The sequence below is a fragment of the Hippoglossus hippoglossus genome, chromosome 6 (assembly GCF_009819705.1).
Source record: "Hippoglossus hippoglossus isolate fHipHip1 chromosome 6, fHipHip1.pri, whole genome shotgun sequence".
In the NCBI taxonomy this organism is placed as follows: domain Eukaryota; kingdom Metazoa; phylum Chordata; class Actinopteri; order Pleuronectiformes; family Pleuronectidae; genus Hippoglossus; species Hippoglossus hippoglossus.
In genome coordinates, this window is record NC_047156.1 from 15,894,126 (window position 1) to 15,909,133 (window position 15,008).

At 42.2% G+C, this 15,008-nt stretch overlaps 1 protein-coding gene across 1 annotated transcript; it reads right to left on the bottom strand.

Annotated features, from left to right (window-relative positions):
* Nucleotides 1–1,018: 1,018 nt before the first annotated feature.
* On the bottom strand, nt 1,019–13,625 carry myo5c (myosin VC). Its single transcript, XM_034587001.1, has 40 exons — nt 13,463–13,625; nt 13,014–13,124; nt 12,748–12,919; nt 12,515–12,659; nt 11,864–12,020; nt 11,569–11,712; nt 11,401–11,482; nt 10,900–11,007; nt 10,706–10,812; nt 10,334–10,599; nt 10,157–10,238; nt 9,934–10,074; nt 9,717–9,839; nt 9,514–9,597; nt 9,268–9,396; nt 9,043–9,140; nt 8,847–8,933; nt 8,638–8,749; nt 8,326–8,537; nt 8,068–8,233; nt 7,815–7,961; nt 7,564–7,728; nt 7,137–7,230; nt 6,995–7,058; nt 6,635–6,909; nt 6,001–6,064; nt 5,836–5,916; nt 4,951–5,131; nt 4,753–4,846; nt 4,596–4,659; nt 4,342–4,510; nt 4,186–4,270; nt 4,005–4,103; nt 3,720–3,874; nt 3,017–3,106; nt 2,764–2,914; nt 2,396–2,681; nt 1,536–1,710; nt 1,365–1,445; nt 1,019–1,280 (listed from the first exon to the last, which is right to left on the bottom strand). Exons 1-40 carry the CDS (start codon nt 13,487–13,489, stop codon nt 1,128–1,130), a joined length of 5,226 nt encoding a protein of 1,741 aa, XP_034442892.1. The 5' UTR covers nt 13,490–13,625; the 3' UTR covers nt 1,019–1,127.
* Between the last annotated feature and the right edge of the window lie 1,383 nt (nt 13,626–15,008).

The following is a 15,008-nucleotide window of genomic DNA, read 5'->3' on the forward strand; positions in this document are numbered from 1 at the left end:
CATATTAAGGTTAACCTACATTTACAGGAAGGCTGTCTTGTTTTTATGTTTTAAGTGCTATAATCTTCTACTGTTTTATTTAGGCCTATCTTCCTTGTTTGTTCATATTTAAATTTTTATTATCATTACTTTTTTAACATGACTGTGTTCTGTGTGAATTGGTTCTGTAAAACACCATTATCATTTTAAATCTGTTACAGGAAATCAATTTCTTATATTAATATATAGAAAAAAAATCTAATCCTTTATTGTGAGCAAATTATTGAAAATAATGCAGAATTGTATTGATTACTTCAAACGAGCACAATGAGGTCATGTCATATTTTTCCAGGGGGAATTTAGGAGTTTTAGCAACCTGGGAAATTTTGCATTTATTAGAGTGAAATTTGACTACTTCAAGCGACACAAAATAATTGGGGAATAAAATTTGCAGCCCCAACAATAATTTCCACTATTGATTAAACTGCCCATTATTTACTTTGAAAATCTAATAAATTCTTGACAATAGAGTCTAAACTGATGTCTTCAAATGTCCTGTACAAACACAGTCTATTAATCATTACCATACACTTTCTCTATATTTCATACTATCCCCTACTATTTCCTGCAGTTCTAATAAAAGTGACACAAATATTTTTTCTATAAATTGACAATAGTATCTGCATATTGCATATTCTCCCTGAATCTGTGCGGGTTTTCTCCAGGTCTTCTCCAGCTTCACAGTCCAAAGACATGTAGATGGGGTTTAAGTTATTGGAGACTCTATATTGACCGTAGGTGTAAAAGTGACCATTAATGGTTGTTTGTCTCTGTATGTTGACCTTACGCTGGCAACCTGTCCAGGGTTTACCCCACATTATGGCCTATGTCAACTGGGATTTGCTCCAGCTCCCCCTGTGACCCTCCAAGAATAGATGAAAAACTGAAAAAGTCAGAAAGAAGGAAAGGACACGCACCAGTGATACATGACCTCAGTCTTTGTTTCTTAAATCCAACCTACGGCCTGACAAATTAAATATGGAGTGTGAATTGTTTATTAAAAGTGTTTATATATAAATTAACATGCAGCCACAGGCCAGTAGATTATGAATCAGTCATATGGGGGGAAAGGTCCGAGGTCGACTGGGTCAGATCCGGGTCAGAAAGCCCAGATGGAGACTGTTGGGGACCTGCAGGAGCTCCAGAGCCTGCTGAGACGGGCAGAAAGGAAACGTGACCTGGAAACGATAATCCGTGTCCAGCATCATCTGTGTGGAGCCGTCACGATCATGCACCAATGCCTGCAAACAAAAACAGGACATGTTCAATGAAGTGAAAGAAAAGCTCACTGCATTAAAATATGAAACATGAACAGCAGAGCTCACCTGAACCTTGCGGACAAATGATGACGGCACTCTTTTCTCAAAATCATCTATAGGTGTGTATGAATTCAAAATCTTGACAATCTACAAATACAAATTGAGTTTTATTCTATGGATGCTGGAGGTTTCAATATTGAAATACATATGATACAGTGTGTGAGTGAATTAAAATACCTGAACAGGGTTGAGTTCAGTGCATTTTTCAGTGATCTCCTTGGCGTCATCATCCGTGGACTTGTTGACTTGCAGCAGCCAGGCGGCCTGAGACAACGGCCTCAGAGTGTCTATAGCATTAGAGCTCTGAAGTCCCTTCTCCTTCAGCCACTCCTCCAGGTAACTGATGTTACACCTGAACAAACACAGACACCACCACCCTGTTCAGACCTGGTTGTAAACTCTGTCCTGTGAGATCCATTTACAGGTGGTCAGAGGTCGGGGACACATGTGCAAATTATTTTCACTGTGTGAACACAAATGGGTCCGTATGAAGGACCACCTACTCAGCTGACATCCTCTGACCCGCTGCCGTTTCATATAAAATCAAACGTATTCATGCACTTCTCAGTGACTATATGTTAATTGGTTTGTGACCACTGGCACAATATCAACACTGATCACCACATAATGATTTGTATGAAGTAAAATCTTTTGTAGCAGAGCTGTGCACAGATCTGTCTCTTTATCTACCACTCATACCAACACACACACACACACAGTCATCGAACACATCTGTAAATTCAGACCGGGCAAAAACAACATCATTCTGTATTTTGCTAACACAAATGATGAACATGTGTATTTGCATGTAGAGCGGGGAAGTGAGATCCGATCACAAGTGGTCACGGCCGACACATTCAGGACGCACTTTAATACCAGATGTGAACAGACGAACTTCACGATTTCCCCTTTTGATCGGATCCATGAGGATGGATGTTAATACCAGTTCTCATCAGGGCCTGTAAAACTCAACTTTAAATTTTCCTGAACTTCTTTTTGACTTTTATTCCAATACCAAAAAAAAATCGAACACAGACCTGATTTGCATTCCCTTCCTGCAGGAGCACATGTCTTTGCGGAGCATGATGTTGTTGAGTGTGGTGGCCCCCACAAGGTAGAAGAGTTGTTTGATGGCCTGTTTGATGAGGCCCTGCTCCATGCCATGCTGGTTCATGGTGGAGTGGAAGACGCTGAGCTGCTGAATGATGGAGGAGATGCTGTAGGTCTCTGACTCCTCGTAGATGCTGTTGGAACGTTTTCTGAAGCCCGTCGGCTTCATGCTAGAAATCCCCTGTAAACTCTCGTGCTCCAACATACCAGGCACTGTGGGACAAGAAGCACAGTTAAGGGCACTAATCCAGGGGGACCACTGTCAAAAATGACAATGATAAACTGTGAGGAATACCAATCTCAGGAGTGATGCTCTTTTCCATGACCGTGATAAACTGATGGTAGATGTGGATGGCCAGGTCGCTGAGAATCTGTCTGTGCTCTGACAAATCAAAATTCTGCAAACAGTTCTTCTTCTGGTGGGCGGTATTTTGTTTCATGAATTCCTTCAGAGAAATAAAAGAAGGTTAAGATATGCCTGCAACTGTGTACGGCAGACACGAAGCACAACAGCGTAACCAGGTTCAACAGAGCAGACCCATACATACCTCCTCCCCGCTGTACTGCTTCAGACAGTTGAGCAGCTGATACGTGTTAGAGAGCCAGAAGGAGACCAACTCAAAGTCTTTAGGGTAATCCTGCAACATAAAAACAGCAGCCGGGTTTTTGTTTTCAAGTATTTTCATTAGCAATATAAGTCTTTGGAGATGTAGCATTTTATTGTGTTTTCTTTCCTGTTTGTACAAACTACCTGGACAAATTACCATGTAAAAAAAAACATTAAATTTGGATGTGGATCCGCATCAGGGGGCGGATTCAGGATTTTTTTTTTCACATTCCATAACATTGTGACATAGGGTGTTTTTCAACATTTTCATTGATTTCTCACAGAATAATTCCTGGATCTTGATTTATTTAAAAAAACAGACACGTCTAGAGGACTGATATTTATGACCGTGTTGAATTTGGTGTAGATCCAAATAAAGATCCAGATCTAGTGAATTTAAATGTGGTTTCATAAGGAGACGGTTGGGCCTTGGCGGAGGTGTGTGCTATTCCAGTTTTATTTATTCAATTTTTAAATTTGTACTTTCCTCCCTTCCTTAGATCAACAACATCTCAAAGTCAAAATACAAGAGCCAACTAAACTGCTGCCAAATTATTATATCACCTTAGATATGAACATGAGTAATAATCGTTTATCTGATCTACAGCGCAGATAAAGGCTTATAAACGTCTAATCAGCCTCACCATGATGACCTTTTTGACAGCACAGATAGTTGCATGCATAAGAGACTTGAGTTTGGCTTCGTCGTTCAGGTAGTCAGCGAAGCGGACGCACATGAAGACGATGTACGCTGGCAGACCCGGGATCATGTTGACCACCACACCCTTGGGCTTCAGGTCTATGGACAGATTGTGACATGATGAATTATTTTTCATTTAGTTAAAAGCTGCTTAAATTCAAAAGAGGATCCAGCTGCAAGCACAGGGAGAACATGACCATCTTAAAGAAACAGTCGAGAGGAAGAATACCCAGGATGATGTTCTGGATGAGCCTGGGTTCGTCCTCCCTCTTGTACTCCAACATGCCGAGGTAATCTTTAGGCATTGCCGGCGCAGAAGTTTGCTTGACTGTGTGAGAATCAATGAAATGATTAACGAGGAGTTCTGTTGTTTTTTAGTGATAATTCACAGCTTCAAGCCGTAACGCTACCTTTCTGTGATGACTCAAAGCTGTTGATTTGATTCTGGAGTTTCTTTATTAATCGGCCTCTCTGGTCGAGCTGCTCCTCAAAGTCCTGGAAGAAAAGTTTGTTATTGACTTTCTTGGAGACAAATGAAGCACCCACACACTTTTATCTACGCATACCATGTTCTCAGCAGTTAACCGTGAAGTCTCCTCGCTCAGTTTACTCTTGGCCTCACTCTCCATCAGCTGCTGTCTCCTCAAGTGATCGTTCGCCTCTTCCAGATCCTCCACTCGGCCTTGAAGCTGCCTCTTCACCTCCTCCAGCGCCTCAGCTTTCTCCTCAAAGTGTCTACAAAACAGCAATGAATCAGCCAAACTCAGAAATGTCCGTCCCATCTTCAATCAGGAAACATACTCCACCCTGAATATATTACCTGCGTTGTGAGCTCTCTTCTTTAATTTTTGTTTGAAGAGTGTTGGTGATCTCCTCAGTTTTTTCTTTCAGGTGACATGGAAAAAACAACAACATAAGAACAGGTAAAATACTGAAACTACGTGATATCCTTGAAAAGAAGAAATACTCAGCTCTACCTGCCAGCTCTCTGTTCAGCTCCTTTGCATGGAGCTCCAGTTCCTGTTTTTGTCTCTGCAGCTCTGACACCTGCCGTTTCAGCTCTGGTAGAACCTGTGGATCACATCAAATAAGAAGAAACACAATCACTGCACCTATTGCACCTCATCTCTCTTCAGAAATGTAATACGGAATCAGAAAGCCATCATATTACGCACCGAGTTCTCGCTGCTGAGTCTGGACACTTCTTGGCGAATGTTCTCATGGACGTTACTTTTCTCCTGGAACAGGTTTTGCAGCTTGCTGTTCTCATTTTGAAGGTGGTCCGCTTTCAACTGCAGGCCCTCAAGCTGGGTCTCATAGCCCTCCTTCTGCTCTCTCTGGTGGGTTTCCAGTATTCTGCCATCAAAGGTGGAACCACGTCGAACAGGGTCAAGTTGTACCCAGGTTTGTCAAACAGATCCAACACTTAAAGTCCCACTCCGGCAGCTTATTACACCCACTGCAACTCTTCTTTCTTCCTCAAAATTACATATTCAAAAGGTTTGTTCTGAAAAATTTCCCCTCAAGGCCGTAAAATGGCTTAAATGTACTTTTACAACTTCCTTCCTCATTTCTTGATCTACCAATATGCTGATAAGGGCACGTCCCTGCTCCCTGTCGCCCCACCCTCACAGCTCACCTGCAGCTGAGGAACCTTTTCCAGGTAATAGTCCCACCCAAAAACTACTTGTTTTTAGTGAGGGCCTGGTCACATATACGCAAATGTTTAAGCAACAATTCTTTGTTCTTCCATTGACTTCCAATCCATGCGAGTGAGCGGTAAATAAAACATTTGCTTCCTGTGGCGAAGCAACTCACAACATGGCTTTTCGTGGAGTTAAACTTTAATGAAATGTGACTTGCGAGATTCACTTTGCATTTGCATATGTGGGACCAGGCCCTTAAGGAGGAAACACTCAGCCATGGTGTTGACCTATTTTGCTAAAGATATGTCTTTTATAATATAAAAGGCACAAGGGGACATGTTTAAAAAAATTGTTTTCTCTAGAGGGGGACTTTAATACAGCTGATACTCAAATGTTGATAGCAAAAATGTATACCTGGTAGCTTTCTGCAGTCCTTCAAAAGCTGCCAGCAAATCTTCAACCTCATAAATCTTCTCCGAGTCATTTGGAGTCAGCCTTCACACAAACAATGTGTCAGATTACATTTCAGATGAAGAATAAATACAAGAGAGAGAATAGGAAAATATTTAAAGAAGTTACCCCAAAAGAACCTCCTCTTCAACAACGCCGCCAAGAAGTTGTCTTGTGATCTCGTTCATTTTGGCTGCACAGAAATATTCAGGTATTATAAGCAAAATACGATTTTCATTTGTGTCGAATCACATTTTTATGGAATAGAAGATCACTCAGTAGTGCTCATACCTTCGCCAAGGCCCATCAGTCCCCTTAAATTCAATCAAGCTGCACCAAATTACACACACTCATAGATATCAGTCCTCCTAAAAATGCCTGTTTTATTTATACAAAATCTTATCTCATGAGAAATTCCCAAAACTATGAAAACTATCTCGCGAAGATAATAAATTCCTAGATCCGCTCCCTTAATTGGATCTGCTTCAAAAGTGAATGGGTTCTTCCTTGGCTCCCGTCCCATCCTTCCATCTCATCAGTCTACTGAATCAATAAAACTGATTCAGTAGTTTTTGTGTAATCTTCATAACAGACAGTCCAAAAAATCCAAACAGACAACAATGGAAACAGCAATGAAAACACTTGAATGGGGCTCAGAGTGCGTGTGCATCCGCCAAGGCTAACGCTCTATCTCGCCGTGTTCAAGAATCCTGCACACAGACAAACAGGTAATAAGCTTCACTACGTATGGTGAAGTCTGTACCTCTTGCTTCTTCCGAGTGCTGCTTCATCCTCCGGTCCATGTTATTTCTCTGGTTCTGCATGTTGTTCAGATCTCTGCGCAGCTCAGGAATGGCCTTGACGTGCTTGGTGAGCTGGAGGACCTGTTCCTGCAGGTCGGAGTTCACCTGGCCTTCCTCCTCCAACTTTCTGTGCAGAGTGACTCTCTCCTCCTTCAGTCTCTTGATCTCCTCTTTCAGATCTTCCACCTCCTTCTCATGGTCCTGTCTCTGGATCTCGTTGCTGTTCTCTGCAATCCTGTCAAGAATCTCTCCCATTAATATTCCGAATAAATGATCAAGCAAAGATTTATTTTTCGTATAACAAAATCCTTGTTTCTTACTTTCTGAGCCTTGCTTCAGTTTCTTTCTCGTCAAGAAGACTTCTCTTTATCACATCAAAGTTCTCTGCAGGAGAGTAAAACAGGTCAGAAATATGGTTTGAGGGATTGCAAGAATAGAGTTGCTTCACCTCATTACTGTTACCTTTGGCCTCTTTGGTGGAAGCTTCAAACTTTTTGTCCAATTTCTTTTTTTCAAGGGTTAGAACATTTATCTCCTGTCGAAGCTGTGCAATTGTCTAGAACCAGAGTAAAAAAAAATGCAGTATTATAAAGTCGGTTTCATCAGCAAACAAAAAACTGAAAAGATACAAACATAGCAGTAGTGCTCATACCTCCACCAAGGCCCAACAGTCGCCTTAAATTCAATCAAGCTGCACCAAATTTCACAGACTCATAGATAATAGTTCCCAAAATGTTCCGGATTTTTATCGTCCAGAACTTGTTTTTCCCTGACCGACATCACATCCTTCCACCAAGTTTCATGAAAGACTGTTCAGTTGTTTTTGTGTCATTTTGCTAACAAACAAACAAACAAAGGGACAGGGCTGAAAACAGAACCTCCTCCTGACCTGAGTAGCATCTTCTTTCCCTTTCTTCTCTCTTGCCTCCACAGACGCCTTCTGGCTGGTGGATTTTTCCAGCTGCGCCTCCACACGCTGAAGTCTGTCCACAGTCTGAGAGTGAGTACTGGCCAAGCTGGTCAGTCTCTCCATCAACCCACGGCCCTCTTTATTCTGTCAGGGCACAGGAATTCACAGAGAGTAATGTCTTCTAAATAAATAAATAAAAACACAGATAAAATAACTGGAATCCTCTTTACCTGCTCTTCAATCTTCTTTCTGAGCTTCTGCACTCTGAATGAAAGCTGAACATTCAGCACCAGCCTGCGCATGGTTTGGAATCGCCGTCGAGCCAGCCATGCTCTGGCGTACTTCTGGATAACCAGGGCTTTGTTCTCTTCTATCATCTGACAGGTAAGGAGGAGATGGCAGGACATAAATCTCACGTGAGGACAGTCTGGATTTCCATCACTAAAAATGACCCAAATGATTCATTACTGATAACCCGCTGACCTTCTTGTACCGTTTCCGGGCCATCCAGCCTCGTGTGAAGGCCTGGATGGTGACAGAGGCCAGACGGACTAACTGGTAGATCTGTCGCGTGCGGTATCCTCTCCAGTGTCTCTGGATCACCATTGACGCCCATCCCCGCTTCAGAGTTTCAGCACTCACCATTTTACTGGAGAAAAGAGAAGTGGGAGTGGGTCCGAATGTGAAAACACTTGTTGATACAGTGGATAATGCAGAGCAATCAACCAAAATGGCTCTTACCGGATCGTCCTCTTTCCGCGGATGTACTGTTGGAGGATGATGGCCGCCTCTCTCATACGCAGGAACTTCCTCCTCTGGCTCCACCCGCGGACGTGTTTCTGGATGGTAACGCTGGCTCCTCGAAGTCGGTCCAGACGCAGCTTCTCCAGATAAGCCACCTGACCGGCTCGGAAGAAGATCTTTGTGCGACCGAACTTGTACTGGTTGGGGTCCTGGAGATCAAGCCGTGACATCAAAGTGATACACAAACATATAGAGAGCAGTAATGCATGACAATATATTTAAAGGGAGAATTTAAAAGAGGGAGTCAACCTGAATCAACCTCTGCAGCACATCTTTGCAGGTCTGTTTCTTGTCACTGAGGCCCGCCTCCTGGTGTGACATTAGGATACTGTATCGGCTGTAAAACTCAATGTATGTCCACCTGCAAGTACAAGAGCGTGTTACGCATTACAACACAGACATAACAACATGTGAATATTGTCATTTGGCTAATATGGCATCATGGAGCAGAAAGTCACCTGGACGGATAGCTCTGTGCACTGACGCGGATAGTTTCAAGGACGCCACAGGCTCGCAGCTGCTGCACGACCCTCCTGGAGTCGTATCTCAAAAAAACAACAAGTAAACGCTAACTTAAACCAAAAGTACAAACATGTGCAGATGATTCAGTCAAACAGAGAAGATCGTGTCAACTGTAGTTTTGTTAGTACTCACTCAAATGGGAGTTTTTCATCGTTTGGCTTGATGCAGCGCACGTAGTGTGGGGTGGTAGCGTTCAGTGTCTCCATCAGTAAGGACAGGGAGCTGGAAAACTACATTTGACCATTAAATCAATGAGAAGGAACAAGTGAAAAAGACAATTGTGTCCTGTACACACGCAAATACAGGATTGGAGCTGCAACAATCTCCAGTGAGCAAAGACAGAGTAAACATGTTCACCTTATCTCCCACAGAGGCTCTCAGCTGTTTATTGGCTGGTTTCACGCCGGGCCTGGCGGGCCTGACTTTGACTTTACTGTTCGCAGTGCTTTGCTCCTCCTCGTGGAAAAAAAGGGCCAGAAAAGGCAACTGATAACAGACGCAAACAAAGGAAATGTGTTAGAGTGAGAAAAACAATGCCACTTGGAACCTGGGTTATAATATATATACATAAATATTATATATAAAATAGGACTCTTGATTTACCTTACTGGCTCTCATTATATCCACCAGTTCTTCATAGAGAGTGTCTCTGTTCTTTTCAAGAAAACCTCTGCACTGATACTCCACCTGTAAAGTTTTAAAACGACATCTCCAAGGAATCAAAAAGCATTACATCGTAATAACATTAACGTAATTGTTATGCTCCATCATTAGGTAATGTGTCTTTAAAGTTCCTCAGATTCTACCTTGTCTGCAAAGTGCTGTATCACAAAAGCCTCGTTGGATAACCTGGGCTTCTCAAACAGGGGATTGGTGTCCATGTAGTTGTACAACTTCATCAGCCAGGTTTGGTCAGTGCCCTGAGGAAACTGTGGAGGGAGACATGTGCGGCAGGAGGTTAATAAAAGGCAATCAAGTGGAAACTGAAAACTGTAACCGTGTAAGTCCAAATCGTGCTCTGACCAAGCATTCTTCATCAAGCAAGTCAAGGATCCCCATCTTTGCTTCGATCAGGTCAATGACGGGCTGGTTGTCATAGAAGTCAATCAGCGTCCATGGGATGTCCTCTTTCATGTACTCCTCCTGCTCCAGCTTGAACACGTGCTGAAGGTGAGAGAAGCAGCAGAATGATCAACAGACGCGTGCGCCGTGTTTTTGCGATGATTTCTGGTTGATGGTTGCTTACCAAGTTAAACTGCTGCTGAAGCTTTTCGTTCGCATAGTTGATGCAAAACTGTTCGAAGCTGTTGATGTCAAAGGTTTCAAAGCTGCGGACAAAAGATGTCAAGTTCATGTCATGAAACAAAAGCATTCAAGAGTTGAATATATGAAGAAGAAGAAGAATGTGCTGCGTCCTCTTTACCCATAAATGTCCAGAACACCTATGAAAGCGTGTTGTTTTCCAGGGACCCGCAGTGCTGTATTTATTTTGTTAATTATACAGTCAAAAAGGAGTGCGTAGATGTGCTTGGCGAGGGCGTCTCTGGCATTCCCCGCCCGCTCCTTGGTCACCGGCTTCACCACCGTCTCCGCCACCAGAACGATCCTCCGATGGCACAGCCAGCGCACCAACCCCTCCACACTCACAGCCAGTAACTCACAGCAGACTGCCAGGTGTGGGTCACTGAGCTGGAACACACAACAATGCAGTTCTTTATTCAACCTGGTTAATGTTTGAAGTTCTATTCAAAGAAGAATTAAAAGTGATTTGAGGCCCCGGAGAGTCATGACTCACGCTAACTGACGATTTGTCCTTTCCCGAGTCCTTGATCTCCACGTTCCCCAAATGCAGAATGGCTGCCAACACTTTGAACACGTCTGACTGAAAGTCTTCCTTCAAACCTGGAGAAGACGAGAGAGGAAGGTTAAGCTCAAATAAACGCCAGATAAAAAGCGATTTACAGTCTGACAGCTGGGAACTCTTTTTACCCAGCAGGGAGAAGGTCCGTCGAGTCTCCTCCATGTCTTTCTTGTCATCTACACCTTCAATAGTGATGTCACCGCCAATGGACGTGTACCGGAAGTTATCTGCACTCACTGCGGGCAAAAGGAATATATCATTTAGCAGAGCCATTATTTACACGGCTTATACTATGAGGGTCAAGGAGGGATGAGAGGCGACCTGTCCAGGTGTCGCAGGTCCAGCGTACAGGGACAATTCACGCTCACATTCACATATACGAGTCTCCAACTAAGCTGACCCAAACCCTCATGTCTTTGGCCAGAAAAAAAATAGGATTCACACCCTCTCGCTATGAGTTGCAAGTACTAACCACTGTACCACCCTGCCACCCTTATCAAGCAAATTAAATGATAAAATAATCACACAATAAATGCATGTCTGAATGTGAGGCTTAAGTGAGTCAGAATAAACATCACAGCAATAAAACAGTTAAAGCTCCATCTGACACATGCAGTGTAAACACTCACTCAGTCTCAGGCTCTTGAACTCTGGCAGCTGAGCACAGGAGCACATCTGGTAAAATATGTGATAGTTCCGCTCGTTGTCGGCCTGAATTTAAAAAAAGGAGAAAAACATCAGTATGGATTTAATATGAGCAAAATAACGCTCAACAACATCCTCGTCTCGTACTCTACCTGAAAAACCACTCTGGATTTCTCCAGGAGGTAGGTCCTCATGTTAGCTCCAATGATGCGGTACCTCCTGTCAAAGCTGATCTCGGTGTATTTCCCAAATCGGCTGCTGTTGTCATTCCTGGTGGTTTTTGCATTTCCTATTGCCTGAGGCAGAACCAAGACATTTAGATCTATTTACCAACTATCATAAAAGATATTCTTTTATCTTCATGAGATCATAAACATGGAAGCCTAGTTGTCACAGTGCTGAAACATCGTTTGTTGCCTTGTGGCTCCTGTTGCAGTGAAACCTTACCTCTGTTACTGGATTAGACGCCAGGACTTTGTCTTCAACTCGAGTGTTGCTGCCAGATTTGCTGACAATGGCAAAATATCTCATAGCGTAACGAGCAGACACAGTTTTACCAGCTCCGGACTCACCGCTGACGATAATAGACTGGTTCTTGTGGTTTCTGAGGAACAAAGAGGTGTCAAACGCTGTTATAAGTAGACAGTTAAATAATAATAAAATGAAAAAGAAAGTGTTGACTGTGTGATCTGAGAGATTACTGTCCATTATATCATAATGCTAGCCTCAGGCTTTTCTGTAAAATGTCTGCAGAAGGTCTTGATTTGTTTTCTATATCTGATGAATGACTTCGGTTCCTGTTTACACACAGAGTCTTTCACAGTAACACGCTTTGTGCTTGATGGGTTTAAGGCACAGTCAATAAAAAAAAGTTATGTTTCACACGAGTAACATCTCAGGAGACAAGAATTGTGCTCCAACTTGATGACAGAAGATGTATCTGTTCTTTTTCTGCTGATGCACATGTTTTGGTTATGTTTGTAGTATCTTGAAGGCTGAATGCCGACTTGGTACATTTTCCTGAATGAAACTTAATAAAAACTTATAGGTGCAGTGTGTATTCTACTTCATGTGACTCATTGGTTTCTATTTATTTACCTGGCCATCTGTTTGTAGGCCTCCTCTGCCACAGCAAATATATGAGGGTCCATGTCTCCCATGTTCTGGCCTGAGTAGGCATGAATGATTGCGTCTCCGTAGATAGGGAGCTGTTTGTAGGGATTTACGGCCACCAGTATAATACCTGAAAATGAGGAAACAACACAGGTCAGGCCAAAAGCACAAAAACCTCAGTGCTTGGATATACAGTCAAAGGCTTCCTGACACAGTACCGCAGTAGGTGTAGATGATTCTGGACTCCACAAACCGCACTCTGAGGTTGTGCAGAACGGCCGGTTCGTGGAGGTAACTGAGAGCGGTGAGGTCATTCTCCCCCACCAAGATGTCTGGGTTCCTGAGAGGAGGGAGGCTTGGAGTGGACGGGTCCAGAGGGTGGTGGTGCTTCTGTCACGGGGACACACGGGTCGTGTAAAAGAGTCAGGACAGTGTTTGTTACATCGTGAACACAGTGCTGCATGTGATGGGATTCTGTACTCACTGTTCCATCTTCAAGGAGCAACTCAAGAACTTTATCTCCAGAATGAAAATCTCTCACTATCTCTGCTGATTTCCACACATGTTCTAAATCTGGAATCCACACTCTGTTGAACTGAGGGGGGGAGACAAGACAAACCAAATAATCAATTATTAAACAATATTCAACAAGAAACCTCTTCGGCTATGTCAGACGTTAACTAGGTTAACTACCAGGATCTTATTCTCTGAAGTTTAATGATTTGTTTCCTTCTCTGTCATAAATTTAGAGAGATTCACATGTAAAAATATGAATTAAATTAAACATTTGAGCATTTAAGTTGGATACTTCCTTCAACACAACTTCCTCTACATTCATACAACTTGTCTGAGCACTGGAAAAGTTTCCATATGTCTCAGGGAGTGTGGACACAAGGTCTCTACAGTAATAATGACAGGGATCTTTTCTCTTACCTCGGTGTACAGCTCCAGCAAAGCCATGTCTGTGCATTATTATGATGATTATTATTGTTAACTCCTCTTGTCTTTACATTTGTTTGTCACCTGTTGTATCACTTGAACTATGCCTGGTTAGCAACGATCCCCCGGTGACATCACAATCAAGTCACACACACTTACATCACCCGGACGTCATTTTCAAAACAATACGCAGTGAATTCGTTCAAAATCCTTCTTTGAAAAAACTTCAAACCCTTACCTTAAATGTTATTACATTTATACGTTTACCCATAAGCTTAATTTATTTATATTTTCTTTCTCCTTTAGTAATCCATATATTTATGTATTCCTGATAACATTATTGATGTATCCTGATTTGATACTTAACTTTACCCTGAGGCTTTATAGTGAGATACAGGTCATCATATTTTGTTACCAGTATTTACACTGTCAATGAGTGTATAATAAATATTGAGGGGCTCTCCAATGATGATAGAGGAACAATTGCATAAACTTATTTTCTCTAGTCTTTCCTTTTTGTTTCCTTTAGACACTCCCACCTCTAAAATCCTTCATAAGACAATGAAATAGGGGGATTTTAATTCAAGCCAAGATATAACTTAGCATAATATAAGATATTACAGGGAAGATTTCTCTCGAACAGACCTTAAGCTTTTATTCTGAAGGCCACCAAACCTCATTGGCCCCGTCTCTTCCTGGTTGTCGTTCACCTGCTGCGGACTCCTGACTGGTTGACTCCGCCCTCCTGTCTTGTGACAGAGTGGGTGTGCTCGTTTGATCAAGGATTTTAACGACAAAACAAACCGGATGCAGATCTCAGCCAGAGATCACAGAGAGTGAGCACACATCAGCTCCTGCTTTACCACGAGAAGTCCAGAAAAAATCATGTTTAAAGAAAGTTAAATATTTCAAGACCTTGTGATAACTTGACCCAAAGTATCTGTGGAGTGAAAAGTTGGAAACACATTTCTGCTGTACACAACTAAGGTGATCCAAGAGGCCCAGACCCAGTTCTATGACCCCAGAGGATTAATCATTAATGCCTTTTCTGTATTTTTATATGTTAAGCATTTTAAAAGAAAGGACAATGATGAACATGAAAAAATAAAAATGTATTTTAAAAGCAGAGTTTTGAGTATTTAAGATCCATCTTTCATAGAGTTAGTTACATCAGTTGGTTACATGTACATTTCAGAATTTAAATGAATCCAAAGACAAAAGAGTCAAACTTCACATGTGAAGGACTCTCAGAAGAAAGGTCTCTTGCATCAAGTCCAAATCCAATCTGAAGCTCTGCTCCCGAATACATGAGGATTAAAGTGCAGATTACTAATCATTTTGTTTAGATACTAAAAATAAATAAACCAAGGCACTCTTACTGTGGAAACGATGAGAAGGGTGACTTGAGTCAGTTTTTATCTTCAGAATTAGACACTATAATAAAGTTGTTTTTTCCCACAGCAGTAGCGCCTTGGTTCATTTTATTCTTTGTATCAGACTCCATCCCCCCTGTGCCAAAGAGCAACACATATAGTTTTAC